Consider the following 25,910-nt stretch of genomic DNA (forward strand, 5'->3'; position numbering starts at 1 on the left):
AGGACCACACACACCTTGCCTGCCCAGGGGTACACACTGCCCACTCAGGAGCACACACACCCTGCCTGCCCAGGAGCACACATACCAGCTGCCCAGGAGCACACCCTGCCTGCCCAGGAGCACACACACCCTGCCTGCCCAGGGGTACACACTGCCCACTCAGGAGCACACACCCCCCGCCTGCCCAGGAGCACACGTGTCGCAGACATTTCTTTTATGAAAAATCCTCTCTCAGGATTTTTCCGGCTGAAGCTGAGAAGTTCAGCAACAAGATGTAAACAATAGGTTTGCTGCTGCTGTGGAATGCAACAGGTCCATCTGGATTGGCCCAGCTTGGATGTTTGGAGATAATGGCCAATCCAGAACTGGGCTCGCTCGGACACAGTCCGAGAGAGCAGGGTTTGTTATTCATTCTTTCTATTCTATTCTTAGCTTAGCAAGCTTCTGAAAAAGCTCTCTTGCTTCTTCTTTTTAGTATAGATATAAGGTAGTATATATATATCATAAAATAATAAAGCAAGCCTTCTGATAATGGAGTCAAGGATCTCGTCTCTTTCTTCACCCAAGACCCCTTGTGACAACCATCACACACACACACCCTGCCTGCCCAGGAGCACACACCAGCTGCCCCGGAGCACACACACCCACACACCCTGCCCAGGGGCACACACACCCTCCCTGCCCAGGAGCACACACCAGCTGCCCAGGAGCACACCCTGCCCAGCTCTGTGGGGGATGGTGGTTCAGCTCTGCTCCCTCCGTGCCTCCCACAGGGAGTGCTCCCTGGAAAGAGGACAGCTCCCTGCAGAAATGCTCCAAGTGCCAACTCTAACAACATTTGTTAGAATCTCATTCCTAGTAACACCCTTGCAAGACTCCTCTAAGATGGGTTAAGGCTTATCTCTACTTACAAAGACTTTAGGAGCTGTTTTACTGACACTACTAAAAGCAGTGACAAAATGAGCTACTAAAGGCAGTGAATGAAGGATATAGAGAGAATTTATTCAAGTTACATTGAATTATCTTAAAATACTTCTCTTCTGCATCTTCTTTAGAGAACTCCAGAATTGTTCACATCCTTTTTTACATTATTACTGTCTGTATTTTATTTTCAGAATTGTTTTTTCTCCCTCCCTTGATAACTGCTTTAATTTTGTAAATTATGTCAGAGGTATCTATCATTTCCTATGTCAGAGGTATCTATCATTTCCCCCCTAAACTATTACAGACACTTAGGATGAGAACACACTGCCTTTCTAGACTACCCTTACTACTGAGGCAAGATTCATACAGCATGCAGGCGCAGGTACACACACTTCTTTAAATTCATCTTCATTTGTTCTAACCTTTTCAAGATTCTTAACAGCTTCTCAGCTAGCTCTTTGCAATTCTAATGAACCATTTTCCAAAGCAAATAAAAACTTTCCCATTTCATTTTCACTAAGTCAAGAAGGTGGCCAAGGCCAGGATCAAGAGCTCCTTAGCATGCCTTCAATTATTGTTCTCACTAACTCCCTTCCCTGAGCACCCAGGTTCAATTCTCTTCACACCACAGCAGGGAATACACCCACCCTTCCTGATGAAAACTTCACTTCTCCCACAGACACTCCCAGTGATCTCACAGGGGAAAGGCTCAAGTGGACTTGGCTATCATTTTACTTGTGTTTAAAAAGTATAACCTACCCCTATAACTGCGGGGGGGCAGGAAATAGAGAAGTAATAGTCCTCCTTGTCTACAAATTAATAATCAGTAAGAAACTTTAAAGAAAGGCTGCATAATCTTTCCATATCCTGAAATAATTTATTGACCTCTACTAACTTAGCATAAGAGGCAAAATGCTGCAGTATTTTCTTAAGATAACCAAAAAGACTCTGCACTTCAGACACATCTTCTGCAGGAACTGCTCAGACACCTCCTTCCCAGCTCCCAGAAACAAAAGAGAGAATCATCACTGGGAGATGGTAGCCTCCAGCTCTCTTTACCCAAAAAGATCCAGAACTGTACTCTTTGACTATGTGGTCTCTTAACCTCTTCCACCTTAGTGAATCCAGTGCTGAATTTTGTAACTGCAGATAACATAAGCTGATAAATGCACTTTTTTTTTGCAACCATTTGTGATCTAGCTAAAATAAACTACATAAAATTGTCCTGTGGTACAGTTTATACTTCTCTCTCCCACAAATCAAAAAGGATCATCCTTCCTCCAGTGCTAACCAAGCAAGTTACAGCTAAAATTACTGTAATTGTTGTTTCATATATAAATCTTGGCTGAAGTAAGATTTTAGTATATACTATCTCTTGTTCTTACAAAGTTAGATCCATGGTTAAATTAATGCAGAAAAAACCCAAATACATTTACTCAGGGAAATAAACAAATTTAAACTGAACATAGGAAAGCTTTCACTGCCCCACCACCAGCAGAATTTATTGTTATGAGCTATAAAAGCACTGTTACAAGTGTCAAAATCTTACCTACAAAGAAACTTTTGCTCCATAATGACCATCTATAAAGGCCCAACTTCACTAAATCACATAAAGGCAAACTTCAAGACAGATCAGCTGAGTAATAGCCACTGATAGCTGAAAAGTAACCAGCTGCAGCACTCTCAAACCATGGAGAACTTACAATACAGACTCATGTTCTAAAAAAAGCCAGATAGCCAATAAAGGAAAATATTAAAGCCTGATGAGGCCCATCAAGCATGGCCAAGGTCTGACTGCTCTCCCAAACCCTGATGAGAAAAAGAACCAGTGGTGACAGGCCTATATATCACAGACAATCAGATGCATTTTGGCTGGATTGTGACAACGACCTGAAATTCCAGAGGGATGGAAAGGAGGATGTCAAGGTCAGGAAGGCCAAAATCAGGTTGGGGCAGTGCCCTCTGTCCTGACCCATCCTCTGCCCTCCTTCCTGCATGCCCAATATCCCTGTGAGTGTCTGTCCAAGCATGCACGAGCTCCAGCTCCTCCTGGTGATGCTCCAGACCCTGTGGAAGCACCTCCCCAGCAGCAGGGTGCTGCTTGTGCAGGGACAGACAGACAAACAGGAGACAGCATCGCTGGGGGTGGCACTGCTAGGTTTGCTTGAACCCACTGTGAAAAGCACCTTGCTGTGAGCAAAAGGAATGAGTCAATACCTTTAGAATGCACCAACAGAAATGAGGTGTGGATGACAGATGACAAAAGCTTGGAGGAAGAAGGAGACAAAGTAAGCAAAAAGTGATGCAGAGTGACTGGAAAAGAAATTTAAGTGCTAATGACAAGAGCGAGTTTTAGAGGGAAACTGCATATGGGATTATGCAAATGAAAAATATAGAATGCAACTTGATGCAGAACGTGCAGGACAAGGGGCAGGGATGTGTACAGGAGAGACAATATAAAAAGAAGGACTAAGTGGCCAACTCGACAAGGTCACACACACTACAAAGTAGGAATATTGACGTGGACCTGAGACAAGACTAATAAATAATTTTTCAGGGTATCTAACAGTGATTTCTCTCTTTAGGTTTTTTTTTCAGCTCTGTGTAGCATTGTTCCAGCTTACCCAGAACAGCTGGAATCCAAAGGCTGAGTGATTACCAAGGGTCAGAACCCTCATAAACAGTGCAAACAAGTTCTTCCCTCAAAACAAGGTTGTGAGCCAGGGAAAAGCTAAGAAGCTCCCCTGGTACATAATCCTAACTGGCTACAGAACTTGAGTTTCACAGGAGACAGAGATCCCCACCTCTACCTCCTAACCTGCTACCACATGAGAAAAAAACCCCTGGACAAAATTCAAGTTTTGTATTTCCTATACTGATGTTCTATCTAGTAAAGCACTGAGGAATGCCCAAGTGCTATGGCCACAGTAACTGCACCCTGAGCTGAGCAGTCAGATAAAGACAGGCAGACCCAACTGCTCCTGGCAGAGTCTGCTTTGGCTGTTGCCTGCCACGAGTTCCTGCAGCAAACACATCAGGAGCAGTGCTCCTGCAGGATTTGTCCACCATTCCCAGCATTATGTTCTCAAACCATTTTCCATTTACAGCTCAGTTATTTTGCAAGGCTTTGCATTTCATCTAATCTGATTTTTACAAAGCGCCAAGGCAGTGAAACATTTTATATGGAATTTATTTTTCTGTGAGAAGCTGGTGTATGTCTGTCAGGCTGGGATCAATACAATATAACATTCCCCTCAGATAACTCTTTCACAAACTACTATTACTGTCATCTTCACCAGGACATAACATCACTCATTAGCCACTCTTTAGTAATCAGAATTCTGCATTCCAAACTGTTATTGCCCTTCTAACTTGCATCCTTTCAGCATCTAAATAGCAGTTTTTCTCATACTAAGAAAAAAAGCACAAAAAAATAAGCCAATGCCCAAACAAAAAAAACCTCTCACCACAAAAACAGTAGCTCAGGCTATATGGTACATACTGTCTCTGAGCCTGTAAAAATGTCAGTTGTCCTCAGACTGAACTTTTTACCTAGACTGACATAAATCTGTTAAAGCCTGAAAAAAGGTACTTCAAATACCCACAGAACCTTACTGGCAAGTCCTTATACAGCAATAAATCTTTAACTCTTGGATGAAGGCATTTAGTGATGTCCTCCAGTAGATCTGGTACTAAGAGGCTTGCTGAAGGTCACACAAGATAGCTGTGAGAAAGCAAATGTGAAAATGTTTACAAGACATTTATATATGTACTACCACTTCTCTTTTTTCCTTTACGATTCAGTAAAGAATTTTTTTTTCATAGTCACCACTCCCTACTGCTCCAGGCCATTTAATTTTAAAAAAGGAAAGAAAAGAATGTCAAATCAAAATAGCACATACATCGTTTTTATAGTGTTCAACAAAGGAAGCATCCTCTCTAAATCTTGCTTTTTCTGAAGAATATGCAGATATGTTACTTCCCAGAAAATTAGGGAATGCATTTTCTCCTTCAATTATAGCCAAGAATCATATATCACTTTACTAGGTGATGATTTCAACCCATAAAAACATACAAAGATATAGATCTAGGAGAGGGACAAAGAACTCAGCACAGTCTTTGAAAATAACATTCCTTAATTATTTCCAGAGAGAGGAAGTCAGCACTTAGACCTCGTCCAAACATAAATACTGCTTCTCACGCACAACTATGAAAGTGTTATGTTTTATACCATTTGTAAGATTTGATTGTGACAAAGGAGGAGGAACTATGTGAAATTCTGAAAGCTACTGCAGTTTAATGCTGGCTCTCTTGGAGAGGCATGACAAAAGCCTGCCAAATAAACAGCATGTGTTCCACATGGAGTGGGCTGAATGAGGCATCAGGGCCGATGACAACACTGCTGAACACTCCTTGCTCCAACATCCAGTGTGAGACAATGCAGATCTGCATGACAACAGGACACTGCAAGCAAACAAACCTGACCCCTCCTCGGTCAAGGACAGAAACTGAGCAATTCGTTCAGTCAGCTACACTTCCACTCCTGAGGAAAAACAATTACAGCAAATAATGAAAAACACTGTTTTATTCATCTAGAAATAAATCCAGGAATGACTAACAGCCACCACAGTTTTGTCCAAATCAAGTCTTGCCAAATTAGTCTGGGCTTGTAGTCATAGGATTAGTAGCAGGTATCTCATAATATGACTACATTCTGATATCCTTCACAGGACTTTTACATAAATAAATGGGAAAAATTGATTCAATTTCTCTGGAATCAAAGGAGATTTCAGAACACTTACCAGTGAGTCTCAGCAACTACAGAAATTCATTAAATAATTTTCTACAGGGGTCTGTTTTGGTTGCCTCACTACTGAGCATAACTTCGATAAGAAAAAAAGGGAAAAGGAAAAGGAAAAGGAAAAGGAAAAGGAAAATTATTTCCTGAGGGGGAGGGAAGACAAGGAACCATTAGTCACTGTAGGGCAGAATTTGAACTCACAGCAATGTTCAAAAATAGGTGTGCTTTTCTCAGACAGGACACATTAAGGATGAGCACAAGTCATCACATGTAGGCAGGAACAGTCAGCTGCACAGTGTATGATCTGAAACAACCAAATAGGCAACGCTTCACAGGAAAGTGAAAAAGCTCACCTCACTCCTGCTGTATAAAACTGCAGTTTTGTTTTTCCCCTTGAGACACTGCTGCCTAACAGAATACTGCAACTGTCATAAAATCAGTTATCAGTGCCTCATTAAGAACCATTCTCCTTAGACTCTGACCCCATTTACAACCCCCAAACTCTGGTACACGCATTAGCATAAACATATCACCTGAAGTATAATTTTATTTCATTAGGACGAAAAAATAAATTGGTTTCTAGTCAACTGAAAAAACAGATTTTTAATCTTAGCCACTATCTCCCACTGAGATAAACCACCCAACACATCAAATTTCATATGTCAATATTTCATATTTCATAATGGTACCATATTCATATGGTACCATTATGTCTCACAGGAGACATACATGGCACCACAGCAAATGTTCATCACCAAAACCAGTGGTGTATCCAAGTCCCCCATGGAATGCACACAAAAATCTCTACAGCTTTTTAAGTCATGCCCTTGTAACATTACTTAGTTGTCTCTGTAATTTAATTTCTAGCTGAAGATCTCATTTCCTTCCCACTGTAACACTCAATTTTGTATTGTTTGTTTGTTGCTAAATTACCTGGTGACTTCTTGGTTGAACATAAAGCATCATCCATCCTTGGCCCCCAAGACATTTCAGCTACATTTATGAGAGACATGACTAGACTGGCATCTTTTATCCAAACTGAAGACATCTTGGGCACAGCCAAAACTAATTCAGTTTCATAGAAACAGCAACAGTCTGAGCTTTGGAAAGATGAGGGAAGGCATGACTTTTTTCCTCAGAGGTTTAGCATCCATGCAAAGACAGAAAAATCACACACATGGAGACACAAATGAAAATCATTCAGGCTGGAACTGACAGACACAAATCCAGCTGAACAAGGGAGCTGCTAAAACTCCCTGGGGAAGTTTCCCTTTAGCAGTTTCCCCTGGCACAGGCTGGGGAAGTGTTGATATGAAAGTCTTCCCCCTACAACTCTGAATACATATAAAAAAATATAAGCACAGGGAATATGAGCACTTTCAGGTGAGCAGGGAAAAGGAAAACCTCTTCACCCATTAAGCAAGCCACAGAGATACAGAGGACAGACAGAAGCAAGGACCAAGTGACAGAGCTATAATCATGGAATTACTAAAACAAGTCAGGTGGCTGAGAACAGAATTGTCATAATTTTTCACTATCTTAGCTACCGAGACTAATTTGTTGTTTGCTTTTATAAAAAATGAATGCATAAATCAACTATTTTAATTACACAACAGCATGATAGATGTTGTTCCTATGTCAAGGGGAGATAAGCAACTACAATACTGGAAATAGAACCTATAGTCTCATTTAATAATCAACAGTGTGTGATTACATATTAAAGGAGAAAACAAAAGAAGGCATTTCCAGAAATCTAACAGGAATCAAATGCCTGTATGTCGTTAAAATTACTCTGGAGTAAAGTACAAGGCTTCTTTGAAAATCCCTAAACAAGATCTCAACACATCCAACCCTAAAATCTAAAAGATTAGACAGTGGTAGAATGGTAAATACAAAATAGAACAAATTCACCCATTTGTTAATCCAGGATGACATAATCAGAAGACATAATTCTGCCTTTACCCTCCAACAAACAAACAATGTACTGTCATTCTTAAGTCTGGAGGGGAAAAAAAGTGAATTCCCATTCAAATTCCCCCAGTAGCACAGGCCACAGAAAGATCCATAATTCCTGCCCTTCAATTTGCATCTCAGTTATTTCACATGTTTTCAAAAGGCACGGACAATGGACAGAAAGGTTACAAGCAGTGATTAATGTACTGCACCTCTTAACTAAGTCCTCTCAGGAGTTAATGGCCAAAAATGTTCATTTGTTTTCTGGTTTGAACTTGTCTGACTTCCATCCATTGGCTCTTCTCCTATTTCCCTGCACTAGAATAAAGATTTAGTTAAGTACCTCTATTCCTGACATTTCTAAGCCATAACCTCTTCCAGATAAACTTAAGGAGCTCAGTCATGCAGCTTTCTATCATCATGCTTGTTTTCTTGACAACAAATAATTCACCCTGAACTCCCTCCAATTTCCAGCATACTTTTAAAGGGTTTGCCACAAAATAAACCTGCCAGTTGATAAGTGATAATCTCTTGCAAAAACTTCTCTCCAGCTGCTGGTGTGGAGCACTTCAGTGAACAAATCTCATACTGTGCTGGTTTTTGCTGGGGTACAGTTAAGGTGTTTTCCACAGTAGCTGTGCTTTGGATTTGTGCTGGAAGCAGTGCTGGTAGCACAGGGATGTTTTGGGTGCTGGTAGCACAGGGATGTTTTGGGCGTTGGCAGCACAGGGATGTTTTGGGCATTGGTAGCACAGGGATGTTTTGGGTGTTGGTAGCACAGGGATGTTTTGGGCGTTGGTAGCACAGGGATGTGTTGGGCGTTGGTAGCACAGGGATGTGTTGGGCGTTGGTAGCACAGGGATGTTTTGGGTGTTGGTAGCACAGGGATGTGTTGGGTGTTGGTAGCACAGGGATGTGTTGGGTGTTGGTAGCACAGGGATGTTTTAGGTGTTGGCAGCACAGGGATGTTTTGGGTGTTGGCAGCACAGGGATGTTTTGGGTGTTGGTAGCACAGGGATGTTTTGGGCATTGCTGAGCAGAGCTCACACAGAGCCAAGGCCTCCTCTGGCCCTCACCCAGCCCCACCAGAGAGGGGCTGGGAGGGGACAGAGCCAGGACAGCTGAGCCCAAGTGACCCAAGGGATTTCCCAGCCCATGTGGGGCCATGCTCAGCACACTGAGCTGGGGCAGGAGAAGAAGGAAGGAAAGGAGGACATTCAGGGTGATGGAGTTTGTCCTCCCCAGTCACTGTCACACGTGATGGGGCCCTGCTCTCCTGGGCATGGGTGAACACCTGCCCAGCCATGGGAAGTGGGGAATCAGTTCCTGGTTCTGCTTTCCTTGTGTGCAGGGATTTTGCTTTATCTGTTGAAATTACTTTATCAACCCACAAGTTCTCACTTTCACTCTTCTGATTCTCTCCCACCAAAGTGAACAATCAAAGCTGAAGATTAAAAGTGCATTTAATCCATTTTAACAAAAAGAAGTACCATTTGACTGAAGTCTTCATTCAAAAGTCTTCATTCAAAATTAAACCTTTCAAAATGCAAATGTGACCTGTATGATCATGAAGGCAGGTGCAGTACTGATAACAAGGGACTGTGAACCAGAACAGGGAATGGCTCTGCTGCATCTTCTGCAAGCATTATTTCCCATGAGCAAAGTAAATCACTGTGTGCCCCATAAATGTCTTTGATACAGCCCTTATCTCCTTCAGTTTCCAACACAACTTTTTAAACCATTTATAAATATAACAAACGTCAGAAAGAAATCCTAAAATTATTTTTAAAATGGATTAACCAGAATTATTTCCCATAGATTCAGTCCTTTACAAACAATTTCCTTGAGGGCATAAAATCAACATCAAACAAGCAGACCTTAAATCAGAATACTTTACAACAGCATACTGCTTTAGTGTGTGTGCACATACTGAAGTCCTGTTGTCAACTATAAAATGACACGTTGATGGAAGCTTCTAGTCAAAAACTGAAGTCTTTGGATTACAGCCAGCACTGCTACAGGCATCCTAAAGGCACTGTTAGCACTAAGAACAGCAGCAACGGTGGCAATTTTTCAGTTTGGCAGGTGCTAAATACCACTGAACTTCACTGTAAGTCCATTTTTATTGCAGCTATTGCCCAACTCTCCTTAAATGACCCTACAGTAAGATAATTATAATAAACCTTAAACCAGTGCCATTGCAGCTGAACGCTTTATGGACAAACTCCCTCCAATAGCAACAAAGACCCACGGAAGAAAAGAGGAAGGGTGCACCTACCACAGCATCCCAAGAGCAGAGCTGGGATCTATCACTAGTCCCATCTTATCCCCAAGTGCTTTAACATTTTGTCCTCTCACTTCCCCTGAAAACATTCATATTGCAAAGGTAATAATATTTAGGTTGATACAAACCAATGTAAACTTCACTTAGCTTTTACTGGAAATATTCCACAAAGTCACAGAGCAAGAGAGTAAGTTCTAGTACACATTGTGGCATGCAGCCATTCTTTTTTGTCAAATTTTAGAGATGAGAAAGTATCAAGGAAATTAAAAGCTTGCTTTAATTCAAAGGAATTGCCAGACTATCTCGTGGACAAAAGCAAAAATCTACATTTCTCAGATGTGGGCATCTCCTGGCACATTTCAAAATGGCAGCCTGGCTATAAACAGATGTTCCCAACCCAAAGGAATTTCTCTAGTGGGTGCTGCCCAACCATCACCCCAAACAAGTCTGCCACTTGCATACTGCTGCCAGTCATAGAAGTTTGGTCTATATTTATTAATCAGAGTCAATGTGGGACATTTTGAACACCCTTTAAAAAGCCCAGCTGTGATTTCCCACCTGTCCTGTAAACCTTCCCACTGAAGCAGTACATTGCTGTGTTGCACTTCATGGCTCATGTCTGAATAAAAGGTACAGAAGCAGGTAACTGTATTTCTTTCAAAAGCAACATTCACTGCTTTCAGCATGTAAAGCCCTTATTTTACCACCAACAGATTCACACTCAGACCATATACTAACATTTGTCTCCCAACAGAGGCAGTTACTCACCCTTTTGCCAGAGGGACTATGAATATACCCTTAACTTAATACAAGTGTATATAAATTGTTATCAATTAAATGTGCTACCAATTAAACATGATATCAATTAAACACTCCATAAATATCTCCCAAATTCACAACAGCTTCAGTCCCAAAGCAGGTCAGTGATTTTTGCACAGTAATCCAAGCAATTCTCAATCTTTTCACAAAAAGATTACTTTCTCTTTAAAGCAGGACAAAATTCAAAGCATCTTCTACACTAAATACATACATGCACTTTTCAAATCCCTCACTGCAGGTTCTCCAGCAAGCTCTACTGAAATGAAAATCTTGGTATCAACAAGCAGGTAAAACTCTCCTCCCCATAACCAGGTAACTACTGCTCAGATAAACAATGCAAATTAACTAAGACACAGGTAATCTAATCAATTACCTGACATAAATAGCTGCAAGTGATCTGCCCCAAGCACAGGAACTGTTTGGCAACACTGACACCAAGTGACAGAATTCAGGAAAACACAAACCACAACGACCCCCACATAGAAATGTTACAGCTTTTACCCTCATGCTGTGGCAGAGGTAAATCTTATTTTATCATCAAGAGAAGAAAATTAGTGAATACCCATAACGATATTTTCACATCAGCTATGTATAAGTGTCAGAACACCCAACATGAAACACGTGTTAACAATTCAACATTGATCTTGCAAACACAAGTCAAAGACCATGTGCACTTCAAAGTTTGATGCATAGTAACCTCACAAATTCATTTATAAAGGAGAAAAAATTCAAGGTTTGCATGTATAGAAAGTATTGGATTCCACTGACTAGGTGAATTTGGTTAATTTTTCAAGTAAAAGACTGCAAATAGTGCTTCTATACACTTCCATTTAGATAATTATGTGTTAATGCAACTTTTAATGTCTGCTAAGTCTCACTTGTTTTGCCTCGGCCTCTCTCTGCTGAAAATCCAAAACCCAGCAGCACAGCACCATATACTTTAGGTAGACTTGCCCTCCCCACCCTCTGCTGCCTTACCTGGTGCTGCACAAAGCACAAAAGCCAATGACAGAGCAGTAACTCCACCAAACACAGCAGTTCTACCACCCACCCTGTTCATGCCCAGCATTCTGTCTTCTTACAAGCCTCCAAGGTCTTACCTGCTGACGTTTGTATGCCAAGTAATCAAGGTTTTCCAGATCTTTTTGAAACTTTTGGTAAGTTTTCTGTAGATCAGATTTACTGGATACATTTTTTAAAGATTCGAATGTTCTCTGAAACTGTGAGGGAAAATAAAAAAACAAAGCCAACAAAAATTATCATTCACACAGTTGGTGTGTTTCATTCTGTATTACAATTATTTTCTACTAAATACTTAGGCTATTGAGCTTTGTCACCTCTAACCTTTCACATATTCCTGCAGTTTTGTTTTGAAACCAATCACAGAATTCAAAGCATTGTACATATGCCCTCCTCAATTAAATGAAATCCTCTTAACTTCACAGGTCAGACCAAACACAAGCAATCAATCTCTAAATGTGAGTTCTTTTTCTATGCCAAGTTCCAGGAAGTAATAAATTCACACAGATTTAAATACTTTCTTTTCAACTAAGAAAAGTGTATGCAACTTTATACATGCCATGAACTCATTCTATCAAGCATAACTGTAGAACTTAGAAATCACAGGGTGCTTCTTATCAAGTTAATTTACTTAAGAGTAATTTAATACCAATTTAATACTGGATAATCACCTCAGGCAATGTGCCCACATTCTGCATGAAAACTGTGACAACTCCAATTATGCTTCACTACAGACCTTACTTTTAAATTTAAAACTTCTTTCATGCATACACTATTATTAAGAAGAGGACTGGTATTTTTCAGAGATGCACCACACCAGCCCAGCTGTAGGAGCTGTAACAGAAAGGTCAAGACTTGTATCAGAAGAGAACTGGAGGTCCATCTTCCTTGCTACCCTCAGGAAATCACGAGCCTTCTCCTCTTGCTGTTTTCCCAGCTGTAAATTCCCTTCTTCACTGCATGAGCATGTGACGGCTGCAAAGCTGCACGTAGCTCAGGAATATTTTGTTATCACTGTGATTACCATCAAGTCTACAAACATATATTTACACTGACATAATCAGGAAGAACTACACACTTGTAAATCCTTCCAAAATACTGACTGAGTGTCCTGCAGTTCCAGGGCCTGCAGGTGAAGCTCACCTGTGGTACCAGTGCCCAGGGAATGAGGCAATGGACTGCTTCCCAGCCGCTCCTGGACAACCAAGCATTTCTGTGGTACCTACAGCCCACATGTCTCTGTACTTTTGCTTAAACTACAGACATGGAATTTGAATAATGAACCACAGGAGCAGAAGGAGAAGAAAAGGAAAAAAAAAAGGCAAATCTCCACTCATCTTCTGTCCCTCTTTAAGAAGCTGACAACATAACTGACAGCCCATGCTGATCATGGATGTGGAGTGCTCCAGAGCCCCTCATCCCTGAGCAGGTGACTCAGCTCAAGCCCAAGCTGTACCTGATACTGAACAGCCCCCAGGTACTTCTCCCTGGGGATAATAAGCAGCTGCAGTGGATTTCCACTGACAACTTACAACAACTTGCCTGGAACCTTCAGGCAAGTTAGCATGTCTTGTTTGCTGCTCTGCAGCTTTCAGTCTCACTGCTCTCATACCCAAAAGGCAAGTTAAGGCAGTGTTTCCATCTATTTGTAATTTATCTTAGTCTACCTCATTCAGCACTACTAGAGGTTAACTGGAGACTTTCTAGCTGCATTTAAATTGCTTGCTACCAAAAAATAAAATAAAACTTTCTCACCCGAAGTATATGCTCCTGAATTCTGTACCGACATGGCTGCCAGAACACACAAGCTAAGACAAAACTGCAATATTCTCTATTCTTTTCTGTTTGACTTCATTATCTTCCAATTTTTGTGTAATTTGTTGTTTTCAGATTTTATCTCTGCTCCAGAGCTGATGTGAAAGCCTTGCATTTGCAATGTTTGCTTTCATCAATTCCCACTCCTGGCTAACCCCTTAGCTGGAAGCAACTTAATCGCAACATTTGCAAACATGACCCGAGTTCAGTTTAAGGTGACCAAAAGCACTCCATAGTCTTTGCTTTTTTTGAAGTGTGTAAGAAACTGCTCATTATGTCTCTGGCAAGTTCATCATGCACTTTCTGCTTCAAACCTTGCCATATTTCTCCAGAACTTAGCCCAAAGCTGTTGCACCCTGCTGTGGGATTCAATAATACAGGGGAAAAGTCTCCAATGATTCCCAAACTCACTAAATAAACATAAGGTACAGTCTTTTCTTGAGGAGTCTTTTTTTTTTTAAGATAATCATCAACATGTTAGACTACAATACAGTTGTAGAATCATCATCATCCTTTTAAGGATGTACTTAATCCCACAACTTCAATTCTTCATTAACAGGAGCTCTGCTAGCAAGATCACTCACTTCCTTATGTCCTGCAGCAACCTAAGCATTAATAATACATTTGGCTCTCTGGAAAGAGATATAAGAAGCAGCATGAGAGCACGATCAAATACAAATTAAATGTGTAACTATAAGGGCAACATGCTTCAATAAAATTGATGGGTAACGGCCAGAACATCCACATCTGTCTTTAGATCTAAGGGAGAAACACTCTTTAAAAATTTAACTCAAAAGTAAATAAAATATCAACCAAGCAATTTTAAGAAAACATAGATATGCTCTTTCCACTGTCATCAGCAGGCAATCAGAAAATTTTGCCTTAGACATTCGCACACATGTTAAAACTACATGTGGATCTTTCTGCATCATACTTCTATCAGTGTGAACCAGCATTTTGGGGTGAGTGGTAAAATCTTCTCTCATCTCCCCTGTCTAGAGGTGAAAAGAGATATCAGACTTCCTGACTTTTTTTTCTCTTACCAGTAACCAAGTACAAATAATCCTAAAAGATTCACAGAAGCTCTTTTCTGCCTGTTACATTTTCAAAGTGCTTTGAGCAGTTTCTGGAAGCTGAGAAACAGCATTTGTTTATTGCTTTTGCTCTCAGTGGCACTAGTAGGTAGCTACCTGGACTCATTTTCCCTCTGTGCTAAAATCATATCTCTATGATTTATCAGAGCTGCTTCTGTTTGTCAAGTTACCACAGGTAACTTCCCAGCACAGACAGTGCACAGACAACTTTGTACCTTAAAGAGAAGAGCATGACTTTATATTCATTAACATCACAGCATTCCTTTCACAGGAAACCCCAAACCTACCAAATGCAGAAGCAGAGCCCAGCATCCTGGCCCTGTAAAGCAGGTGGATGACACAGCAGCCTCAATGTCCTGAGCAGGCACCATCAATACAAGAATGAAGGCTCCATGCTCATCCGACTGGAAACCAGCACACAGTGAATGCTTCAGCTAAGTGAAGCAACTCTCACTGTCCCATTTTAGGTACCACAAAGCAACAAATACCATCAGAAATCTGAAAGTGATGAGGAACACACTTTCAGAGGATGTGGATGGGCCAGAAGAGTGCTACAACACAGCCTCCTTGCTTGGAAGTGTGATGTGCCTGATTAGGGTAAGGTAGAGCCCTGCAGCCTCCCCTCAGACACTGACATGGCTCATCCAATTGGTAAGTGTGACTGTAAGCATCAGGACTGAAAGTCCTGTGGTCTCACATCCTACACACTGCAATGTCAAAGATGAGAGGTGAGCTCTGGCTGAAGTTTCTCCTGCAGTAAAGCAGATTAACAGCTGAGAATCCTCTGCTGTCTTTATGAGCTCCTGACATAGCATTTTTGAGGGTTTTCTCCACTATCCTTCTACCTACATTCAGGAGCCTTGGAACTTTTGCTCTGCTGTCATATGTAACAAAAATGAGGCAATGAGATCAAAGAAAAGAGTGGCTACACATTTCAAAATGAAATCATATTAAAGTAACTAATCATACTTAAATTTTGATACTGCTTAAGCCAAAATTTACTACGTTTCATCTTCAATATGAGCCATGAAAATTAATGGCTTACCAGCTAAATAGGAGGCCAGGACACAGAATTATGAGATTATAAACATGCAGTGCAAAGTGCTTCATTGCTTATCATTCAGAAATGTGGGAAGTAACATCACTGAATACAGAGCACAAAGAAGCACCTTACAATCCCCATATAAACAGGAAGAGGGATGGGTGCAGCCCATCCTGCCTCTCTACTCTGTGCATGATGCTACTGCACACACCTGTAATGCCATTCCCCTGCAAGTCTGCCTTTATAAAGATGATGCAACCAAAGGGCCTGCTACATTTCCTGTATGCAGTTTCCCTCTACACAGCTGGTTTAGATTTAGGGCCAGGGCTGCTGCAAAGCTGCTCTGTTATTCACAAATTAGGAGAAATGGCTCTTTTCTGTTCATCTAGAGCTACACAAATCAGAGTATTTGTATTTCTAGTATCAATATTACCATCCTCCACTGCACAGGGCAGTACAGGAGCACTGAGCTACTTTCCCCATTGGTAAAATATTTCTCTTTATTTTCATATGGATTAATATGAATTGAATTAAGGACAAGAAGCAAATTTTACTTCCATTTTGACATAAGGAAGCTGTCCATTGAAAAAATATACCTTTCTGTTTTAAGAAGGTACTGGTTCTTTAAAAGACTAAATTATAACTAAATGTACTATTTAAATTACCCAGAGACATGGTTGGAAAAAAGCCATTCACAACCCCTCTTAAATTCCAATTACTGAACATACACACTTATGAGAAAAAAAGCTGCACTTCTCCTATTTTGCTGTAATGGAATGGGCAATGTGCCTTCTTTGGAGAGGTTTACAGAAAGCAGCTCACAGCTTTTTCCATTCAGAAAATATCAGATGATTTTGCTGTCATTTTAAAAAGGTCTGAAGACATTCACTCTGATGATAAAGCAGACACTCTTTGTTTTGCATGCATTTCCTCATTTCTGCCTCTCAAAGCACAAATGAGTTATAAAATACATTTCTCTAGATCAGAATGATCTCTGCATGCTTGAATTGTTGATCAGACAAGCCATTCTACATTACACCAACTTTGTTGCTATACTACCAATAAATAACCTGCCAGGAGAAGGTAACTTCCCAAGATTATTTTCCCAGCCCAGAACGTGCCTTCCCATATTAGCATTCTAGAGAAGGAAATTTCAGAACATCATTTCCATTATTCTCTTATAAGCACAGCACTTCAGTGGTGATGCCTGCTGCTGCAGAGGCCAAACACAGCCACAGCCACTCCCAAGGGAAGCCCTCAGCCACGTTCTTTCCCTGACAGGTTCAAACAGAGCTGACTGCAGTGGAGCACTGGTCACTGACTGCAGCATGCAGGCATCTGCACAGTCCAAACAATTATTTCAAACAGGCCTCTGCTTTTCTAACACCTTCCAACTTCATCACCAGACACAATATGCACTTCTCACACTCACCTGTACTTCTGATGACTTCACGCATCGTAGTAACCTCTCAACAAATCACCTTTATGTTACAGATCTCTCCAAGCTTTATGTTTACAACTTGATATTCCAGTCAGAATTTATCATCCCACAGCTTGACAATTATTTCTTTTTACAAGTTACAAAGGAGCAGTCAAGAGGCTCCTATACCAAGCACAGAAGTGGATCCAGATTCCTACTCACTCAAAAGGATGCTCACTTTGAAAAAGCCAGTTCCAAAAGCAATTCTTTGGAAGCTGCCTTCCCTCTGTTATTTACTGCACATCACAGAGTGCCACGGAATTTGTAGAGTGAGATAATTAGCACTGTAGCCCTGATTCCAAACAACTGCATCCCACGTACCACAGACAAACCTCTCACTAGTAGCAGGAATCTCTGTTTGATGAAAAAATAAATAGGAGTGTGAACCAAAGGAGAAGCCAAATGTTCTCTCAAAGACTCCTCTCACCTTCTTAATACTCCTTATGCTCCAGAAGTCTCCCTGCCACAGGAGTGACCCATGCCCAACTAAGGAAGGTGGCAAGAAGTTAGAATTTAATCTGGCTACTGCAGTAAATATCAAGGTTTCTATAAACACATCAGGAACAAATGGAGGGCTAAGGACAGTCACCATCCTTCACTGGACACAGGGGGAAACAGGGCCACAAGCAAAGAGGAAAAGTCTGAGGTGCTTCTCTGTCTGAGTCTTCAGCAGCAGGACCAGCTGTTTTCCAGGTACCCAAGCCCCTGAAGCTGAGCACAGGGATGGGAGCAGAATGAATCCCCCCAATCCAAAATGAAATGTTCAGTGACCAGCTACACCACCTAGGACTCACACCAGTCCATGTGCCAAAGTGACCTGCTGGAGGGAAGGAAGGCTCCACACAGGGATCTGGATCAATTAACACAGTTCTGGGAGCTGAACCATGCCCCTACACCTGAAGCACAGGGCAGCCCAAGGTGACTTTCCTATGTAACCCTACTGAGTTCTTGCTCAGAGCATTTTTAATGCTGCTGAATACTCTGCAGGAAAGGGAGGAACAGACAGCACTACACTCACAGGGCCCAGCTTCACATGTTGCTTCTTACCTGCAGCCATTCTCTCTTTTTTTTCCCTGACAGGAGTTTTAAAGAACTGTAAGCAAGCATTTTGTAAAGATCATGCTGTCTGAGGCATTCATGAAAAATACACAGACTTGCACAGTAAACCTACAAGCATGACATGAAGAGGAAAAAGGCAGATAAAACATGTTGGCTCAGCATGTTCTGAAAGTGATTAGAGACAGACAGACTGCCAATGCTCTTTGAATGAAATTCTCCAAACTTGTTACTTTCCTGCTGTTCTCTTCTGATCAATAAATTTAAGCAATACCATTAGTCTGTTAATTCACTTAATTAAATAATATCGAGTATCACTAAACATAATGGATGAGCTGCTAACACAGCTCTGAATCAGAGAGTGCAATACAGAAGACAGTCCTTTGTCTGACCACATTTTTCAGAACGCAGTTGTTTCTTTAGAGACTCCAAACTCCTTAAGCATGGAAAATCAGACAGAGATAGGTAATTATTTAAACTGTTCCCTGTTTAAAAAAATATATTTAAGGAAGGAAAACCTTTCTTTATGGTGTGATGTACTTTATTTTTTCAGTGAACTCTAAAGGATCTTCCTGTTTGCACTGCACCCTCAGAGTCTTGTAGGACAAGTGGCCAGAGGTGTTCTGTGCCAGAATGTGACCAGTCACTGAGGGTTTGTACTGGCATCTAGTAAACATTATTTACACACACATTTACTCGCTTTTCACTCAGGGAAGATCTGATAGAATTCATTAAACAGCCACAATTCGCTCCACTTTATTAGCAAAACTTCCAAAATAGCTAATTTCCTGCTCACAAAGCCGTGTTTTTGAACATTCGGTTTGAAATTCCTCCCAGGATTACCAAATCCTTTCAATCTCACCCGTTATTTCTAGTTTTGAAAAGTTACATTTCAGTATTTTTGTGAGAAAAAATACTCCGTATTTTCAGAATTACACACTGTTTAACACGAAGACTTTATTACACAGGATTCAAAACCAGTCCTAAGTCTAAGCAGACTGTACAGAAAACAATATTGTTAGAGACTACATAAACTGGAAGGAGACAGCTGAGGTTCATCCTTTTTCCTAGATACACATCAACAGGCAGATGTGACAGGTAACAGTAGATGAGGCTTTCTATGACAGCCAGTCACATTGTCTTTGTTTTCCTTCTATTTTTATTCCCAGGTTACTGAGGAAATTAAAGTTTAATGATCCAGAGTGTATTCTGTCAGTAGAAAAAGCTATAGTTTTAAACATCAGTGTTGGAATTAACTAATTTGAGTGAGTGACCAAGACTAAAAACTTTCAGCACTCTTTGATAAATGGGTTTGAAAAATATTAGATACTTGAATAGGTAATTCCCCATTAAATACTTTCATATTGAGCAAGATCTCACTAATACTGTAGAGAGTTCTTTCATGATGCTGAACCAACTTCTTTCATTTTATACATGCAAATAAAGAAAAATTCCTTGATTAGAATTTTTATGTCTTTTATTCTACTATTACTTTTTTTTAAATTTTTCAAATCAATTTTGTCTACCCCATAAAACTGCAGTGCTCAGAGACATGGAAATAAAGAGCAATGAAATTTCCCATCTCTTAAATGATAACAGCTGTAACACCCATGTCTGAAGAACAGGGTAATATGGTAGAAGTATTAAGGCTTTAGAACAAGTGCAAAGAAAAACATCTGAAGACTTTTAAGGAGTTGATTTTCAAGACATATGAACTTGAAAAACCCAAGAATATTGGAGCTGATACAGCAAAGACAAGGTCTGCTTTGACAATGTGGGAATACAATGTCTTTTTGTGGGAGCAAGTCCATGTTGAAGAAAAACTGAATTCCTAAGGGAGTTCTAAAGTATAATGATTACAGTTAAACACTTAGAATAGAGCCATGTTGAAATTCATTAAAATATTTAATTGCCTTTAAATCTGGCTCAGTTAGCTGTGACCAAAAGTTGTTAGAAACTGAGGGATGTTCAATAGCATATGCTGAAATTACATTAAGTCAATTTCCTAATTAGATGTCAACATAAAAGACACCATTACAGCTAATACCACTGTTGGCAAGTTCAACAGCCAGAGCAGAGACTAAATAGATATGCAAAACAGAACACACTCTCCTCTAACAACTAGGGTGAATCTTTTTGCACCGGCTTTACTGAGAGTGTTTTACCACACTAATTCATTCTAAGGGTTCATTTACAAATTCAGTTCTTCCTCCTATTAAGAGGAAATATGGAAGAAGATGACAATTTAATGGCCCTCTGCAGTGCTGGAGTTGTTCCTGAATGATACTCAGCATTCTTTCACCATTTTCAGTTATTTTTTGTTTTCATTTTCAGATGGAAAACATGAAGTCAATTAGACAGCCATTAAGAAATACTGAAACTCTAGTAAGGAAAACCATCTAATTTTAGCTCTCTCATGTAAAACATACTCAAATACATCTCAGAAGAGAGCATCTGGGATTATGAAAATAAACATTAAAAATGAAATAGATTACCATGAAAAATATCATAATTTAAGAACATTTTCCACAAGCAGTGCAAAAGACATAGGCCGTTCCTATTACAGCTGACAAATTTAAACATACAGAACAACACAGAAGCTTCTGCAAGTCAGGGTTAATTTAGCCTGTGGTGCATCTCCAGCAGTGGAGATTTTTCAAGCCCAGTATTGAAATCCACACAACATTGTTTTATTATTAAACACTTTTCCTAGTCTGATTTGGAGCCAAATTTTCATTCTCTCATCTTCATCAAACTGAACTTGCTTCAACATGGTCCTCTAAGCCACTGTGTTCTCTCGTGGCATGAGGCATTATGACAGGTGGCACTGATTACTCACCTCTGCCCTGAAATATTAGGAAGTCAACAGAAATTTGTGGTTTTATCAGTCTCTTATAAATTACTGAAAGTATGAGTGGAGAAAAAGGAGCCAAAAGTAGATCAAATATGCTGAGCTGCAAGTAGATGAGTTTTTCTGGTCCATTCACAAATCTCATCTAGAATCCACACTTGCCCCAGCTGCCCAGGTGCTCAGCGCATGACACCTGCAAGGCTCAAGTACAGGGAGAGTTTTCCACGCCCGCAGAGCCCTGAGCAGACCCAGCTGCGGCTCACAGGAGGGGAGCAGAGCAGTACTCACCACAGTCAGGTGCTGCAGCAGATAGGCCACGTCCACCATGTCGGCCAGAACGAGGAGCCTGGTGACCGCGGCCAGCAGGGAGCGAGCGGCTGGGACCACAGCCTGCCTCCGGGGCAGGGAGCAGGGATCGCTGGTGAACGCCTCTGCTGACACCTGCAGGGCCTGACCTGCAAAACGAGACACCCTGCCTTAGGCTGGATCACAACACCCAGGGGAAAGGAAATCACTGAAGCTCCACCAGTTACTTGGCAAGTCACAAGTATAGCCAATAAATCTGCTATCTCTTTCTTGCCCTAACGCCTTGAAATGAAGGTCAGTGACTACAGATCATGCAGGTTAATGTTCCACATCTTCCATTCTCTTTCCCTTTCTCTTCTACAGCATCATTTAATTCTGAAATAATTCCCTTGGCCTTCACACTATTACTCTTAACTGTACACAACAAAGCCAGCAGCTTTGTTAAATTTTCCTAGTCACTACTTGTTATATTACTGTGTACTTTGGTGTCCTTGCTATTAAATAATTCCTGGTCACAGAAGGGAATCAAATATTGCCCTTCTCATTACAAATATAAGTTAATGGAATGAAAACCTCATACACTCAAACATCTGACCGACATAAAGTGAAATCTGTGCCACGGAGCTAATGACTGCCAGTCACAATATACTGCTCTCCAATGAGAAGTTTGGTAAATGAAATTCAACAATACGAACCACAGTGACAAACACCATAAATTCCTGAAGGGAGGTGAAAAGGAGATGGAGCCAGACTGCTCACAGTGGTGCCAAGCAACAGGCGGAGAAGCAATGGGCACAAACTGACACAGGAGATTCCATGTAAGCATCAGAAAACATTTTTTCACAGCAAGAGTGACTCAACAGTGCACAGGCCAACCAGGAAGGCTGTGGAGTCTCCATCCTGGGAGATGTTAAAAACCTGACTGGACATGGTCCTGGGCAGACTGCTGGCCCTGCCTGACCTGGGGCACTGGACCAGACGACCCTCAGAGGTCCCTTCCACCCCTCATCATTCTGCAATTCTGTGAGCAAACACAAATCAGAAGGGTCTGAATACGACCAAGCCCTTAGAAATGAGCATGACATAAGCTGAGATGGCCAGATGAACACATAAAATCATACCCTAAAATAGAGCCATGAGATGCAGGCTAGACAGATAGGAGCTACAAGTACAAACAGCAGAAAATGACAGCTCCAACAACAACAGGATGTTGAAACTTTCTTAAATTGCAGTAGACAGCATGACAATCTGATGCCATTTCATCTATTTTTATTTCAATTCCCATCAACTGGATATTCTTCCATAATTATATTTGTCACAAACAATGAAACGCAAAAAATGTCCTTTTAGTGGCACAAATAGGAATTCAGACAGACAGCAGCATTCAAAGTATTTCAATTCTTTTAGACAACCAAACAAAAAGCAATTCAAAGAACCAAAGCCAGGATCTATCATAACTGTACAATTACTGTCAGGCTGATATTCCCAAGACTCTGTTCAACACACCCAGATAAGATGACTCCCAAAGTAAATGTTGCTCTACCATCAGCTGATCAGCTACTGACAGCTACTGCTGTGGCAAATGACTGTAACTTACACATGCCCACAAAAATCTGCTCAGGCACAGGGAAATGTAAAAAACACTGTTCAGCCACAGGGAATTTTTTAAATAGTTAGAGAATTCACACACTTTATCCAGCATCAAAAACATCCAAAAACTTACATTAAAATTCCTTTAAAAACAAGTGACCTGTGAGCCTGTTGGCAATTAGCTGACAGCTCGTGCCAGGCTGTGTCTGTACAGACACTGCAACAACGCCACCAAGTGCAGGCAGTGAGCACCCTCAGAGACAGTGCTCAGCATCACTCTGACAACAGCCAAGGGCTCTTCACTGGCTTAGGCAAGATCAACAAAGCTATGCTTTCTTCTTTTATTGATTTGAATGGATTTTCATTCTCCTTTTGAAATCCCATCCAAGTATCACATTTTCCTCTCTTCTATTTGTATTTACAACTGGCTTTCTCATCTCATTTTTTAATTTTAACTGCAGCAGTGTAAAATGCACATGGAATGCAGCGAATTTTATGTCATTCTTGTGCCCTCCCACAAGGAGGTACTGTTGCCAAGAAAGTCCTATCACCCACTCCTGAACGGCACCATTAGAGGCTGATGGCTTTACAGTTCCAGAGGAACACAGCTGACAATAGGGGGGAACAGACGTACCAAAGTTAGTAGAAAGAATTTCCAACATTTCAGTCTCAAACTTGAGAGAACAGAACTACAAACAAACAAGAAAAAACCCACAATGGTTTATAATACAGAATCCTAGAGTGCTTTGGGCTGGAAGGGACCTAAAAGATTATCTAGTTCCAATCCCCCTGCCATGGGCAGGGACACCTTCCACTAGCCCAGGCTGCTGCAAGCCCCATCCAAGCTGGCCTTAGACACTTCCAGGGATGGGGCAGCCACAGCTGCTCTGGACACCCTGTGCTAGTGCCTCAGCATTTTCATGGTGAAGAATTTCTTCCTAGCATCTAATCTAAAACACCCTCTGTCAATTTAAAGCCTTTGCCACTGTAGAAAGTCCCTCTCCAGACCCCTTGTAGGTCCCCCCGGGTTCTGAGAGTCTCCAGTAATGTCTCCCCAGAGCTTCTCCTCAGCCTGAACAAGCCCAGCTCTCAGCCTGCCTTAACAGGAGAGGTGCTCAATTCTGCTGAGCATCTTCACAGCCTCCTCTGCATTGGCTCCCACAGGTCCATGTCCTTCTCATGCTGAGGGCCCCAGAGCTGAACACACGGGGTCTCACCAGTAACAGAACACTTATTGGCTCTTAGTGACACTAGTACATGCAGCCTCAAATCCTGCAGGCACGAACTAGCACATTAAGCAGAATAAGTGTACCAGAGAAGCTTGGGAGTCAAGGTCACATCACAGCATAGAACAACCTACCCTTTCTAAAAACAAGATGAAACAATACAAGTCACCAGTACAATCACCTGTTCTGTTCCTACAAACATCCCCATCTGCTACAGCAAATAAAAGGATTCTGCTGCAGCCAGCCAGCTGAAGTGACACTATCAGTGTCAGGGCACAGCAGATCGATACCTCCTGCATGCTCCTAATATTCAACAGTGTGATAACTCAGATTCTCACAATAGCTTTCTGGAGCTGTTACAGGACATTTCTCTCCTGCCACACAGTCTCTTATCCCACTCAGATACCACTGGATTCTGTTGCATAGCAACTATTTCACCACTGCATATCAGGAAGTTCCACTTCCACATCTCATCCATTTCTTCCTATCATGTAATCAGAGCCACCACACATCCCCATCATGCCTCACACCCACCTCTTCATTCTCCCTTTCCCACTCAGGGGCACCTGATCCAGTGATGCTGATGTCAAAAGCTATTCTGCAGGGGATCTGTTCTGGGTTTGATGAAAGGAGTGTACAGCACAGATAATTTTAAGCCATTTAAGTTCTGCCTCCCAGAACAGAAGTCCCTTAGATGCAGAATACAGACACGCACCTCTTCATGTAGAATGAGAAAGTTAAGTTTACTTTTAAGATGAGAGGAGGGACAAACAAGAACATAGTGTAATACAAAAGATCCCTATACCCTTCCTCTAGTAAATGCCCTTCTAAGTAAGCACCCATTTCTTGTCAGGAAATGGGAGTGTTTTCCATGCCATCAAACTCTCGCCTCCCCTGTTTAGTATCAAAAGACATTAAATATGGCCATTCAAAACATCAAAGTATTTGTTAGAATTTCCTTTTAAAGAGTAACTTAAGGCTCAAAATGTAACTCCAGCAAGTAACTTGCTTTCAACTCACTGCTCTGTGCAACGACAGGTTTATCTGGGAACACACTTGAGCATGATAACAGCTAAACACAAGAAACACTGACACTGCAATAGATAGAAACAAGGCAGACAACAACTGTTGTGTTTCTGACTATATATAGTCAGCCAGCAATGGCAGTAAATACCAAACATTTCAGTTATGCCCATGCAACTCTTTGAGAACTGTAAGCCATCACACCTTCACATAAATGCAAAAACTCATCATCCTAAGGATAACGTCAGACTTCAATTCAGACTTCTACAGCAAGATTTCACATGAACAGCAGCACTGCTTGCCTTCAAATTGATTAAATCTCAGAATCAGGACATGAATTTGAGGCTGATATTTAGTGCCAGAAGCATTCAGGGTTGAACAATGCTCCTTACACTCTTTGCACAGGGCTCAGGTATTCCACAGAACATCTTTTGAAATGCTGCACACACATGAAATCTCTCAGTGAGAGTTTTTCAATAAGCTTACTTTGGGGTTTATTACACTATTTTAGAATAAAACTGTGGACATAAGGAGCCTCTAACAAAGCTTCACTAAATCAGATCAACAGGAAATCATGGCAGTTCTTCAGTTACTAGGCCAGTGGATTTCTGGATGATGCATACAGT

General features: G+C 41.1%; 1 protein-coding gene across 1 annotated transcript in view; it reads right to left on the reverse strand.

The window, feature by feature from the left end:
• Positions 1-25,910, reverse strand: part of CTNNA3 (catenin alpha 3) — a 417,013-nt gene that overhangs the window by 379,296 nt on the left and 11,807 nt on the right. The window contains exons 4-5 of the mRNA XM_005428499.2: positions 21,428-21,594; positions 11,882-12,001 (exon numbers count right to left, since the gene is read on the reverse strand). Of these exons, the coding sequence (XP_005428556.2) occupies positions 11,882-12,001; positions 21,428-21,594 (287 nt within the window). The remainder of the gene's footprint in view (positions 1-11,881; positions 12,002-21,427; positions 21,595-25,910) is intronic.

The sequence above is a fragment of the Geospiza fortis genome, unplaced genomic scaffold (genome assembly GCF_000277835.1).
Source record: "Geospiza fortis unplaced genomic scaffold, GeoFor_1.0 scaffold614, whole genome shotgun sequence".
Classification (NCBI taxonomy): Eukaryota; Metazoa; Chordata; class Aves; order Passeriformes; family Thraupidae; genus Geospiza; species Geospiza fortis.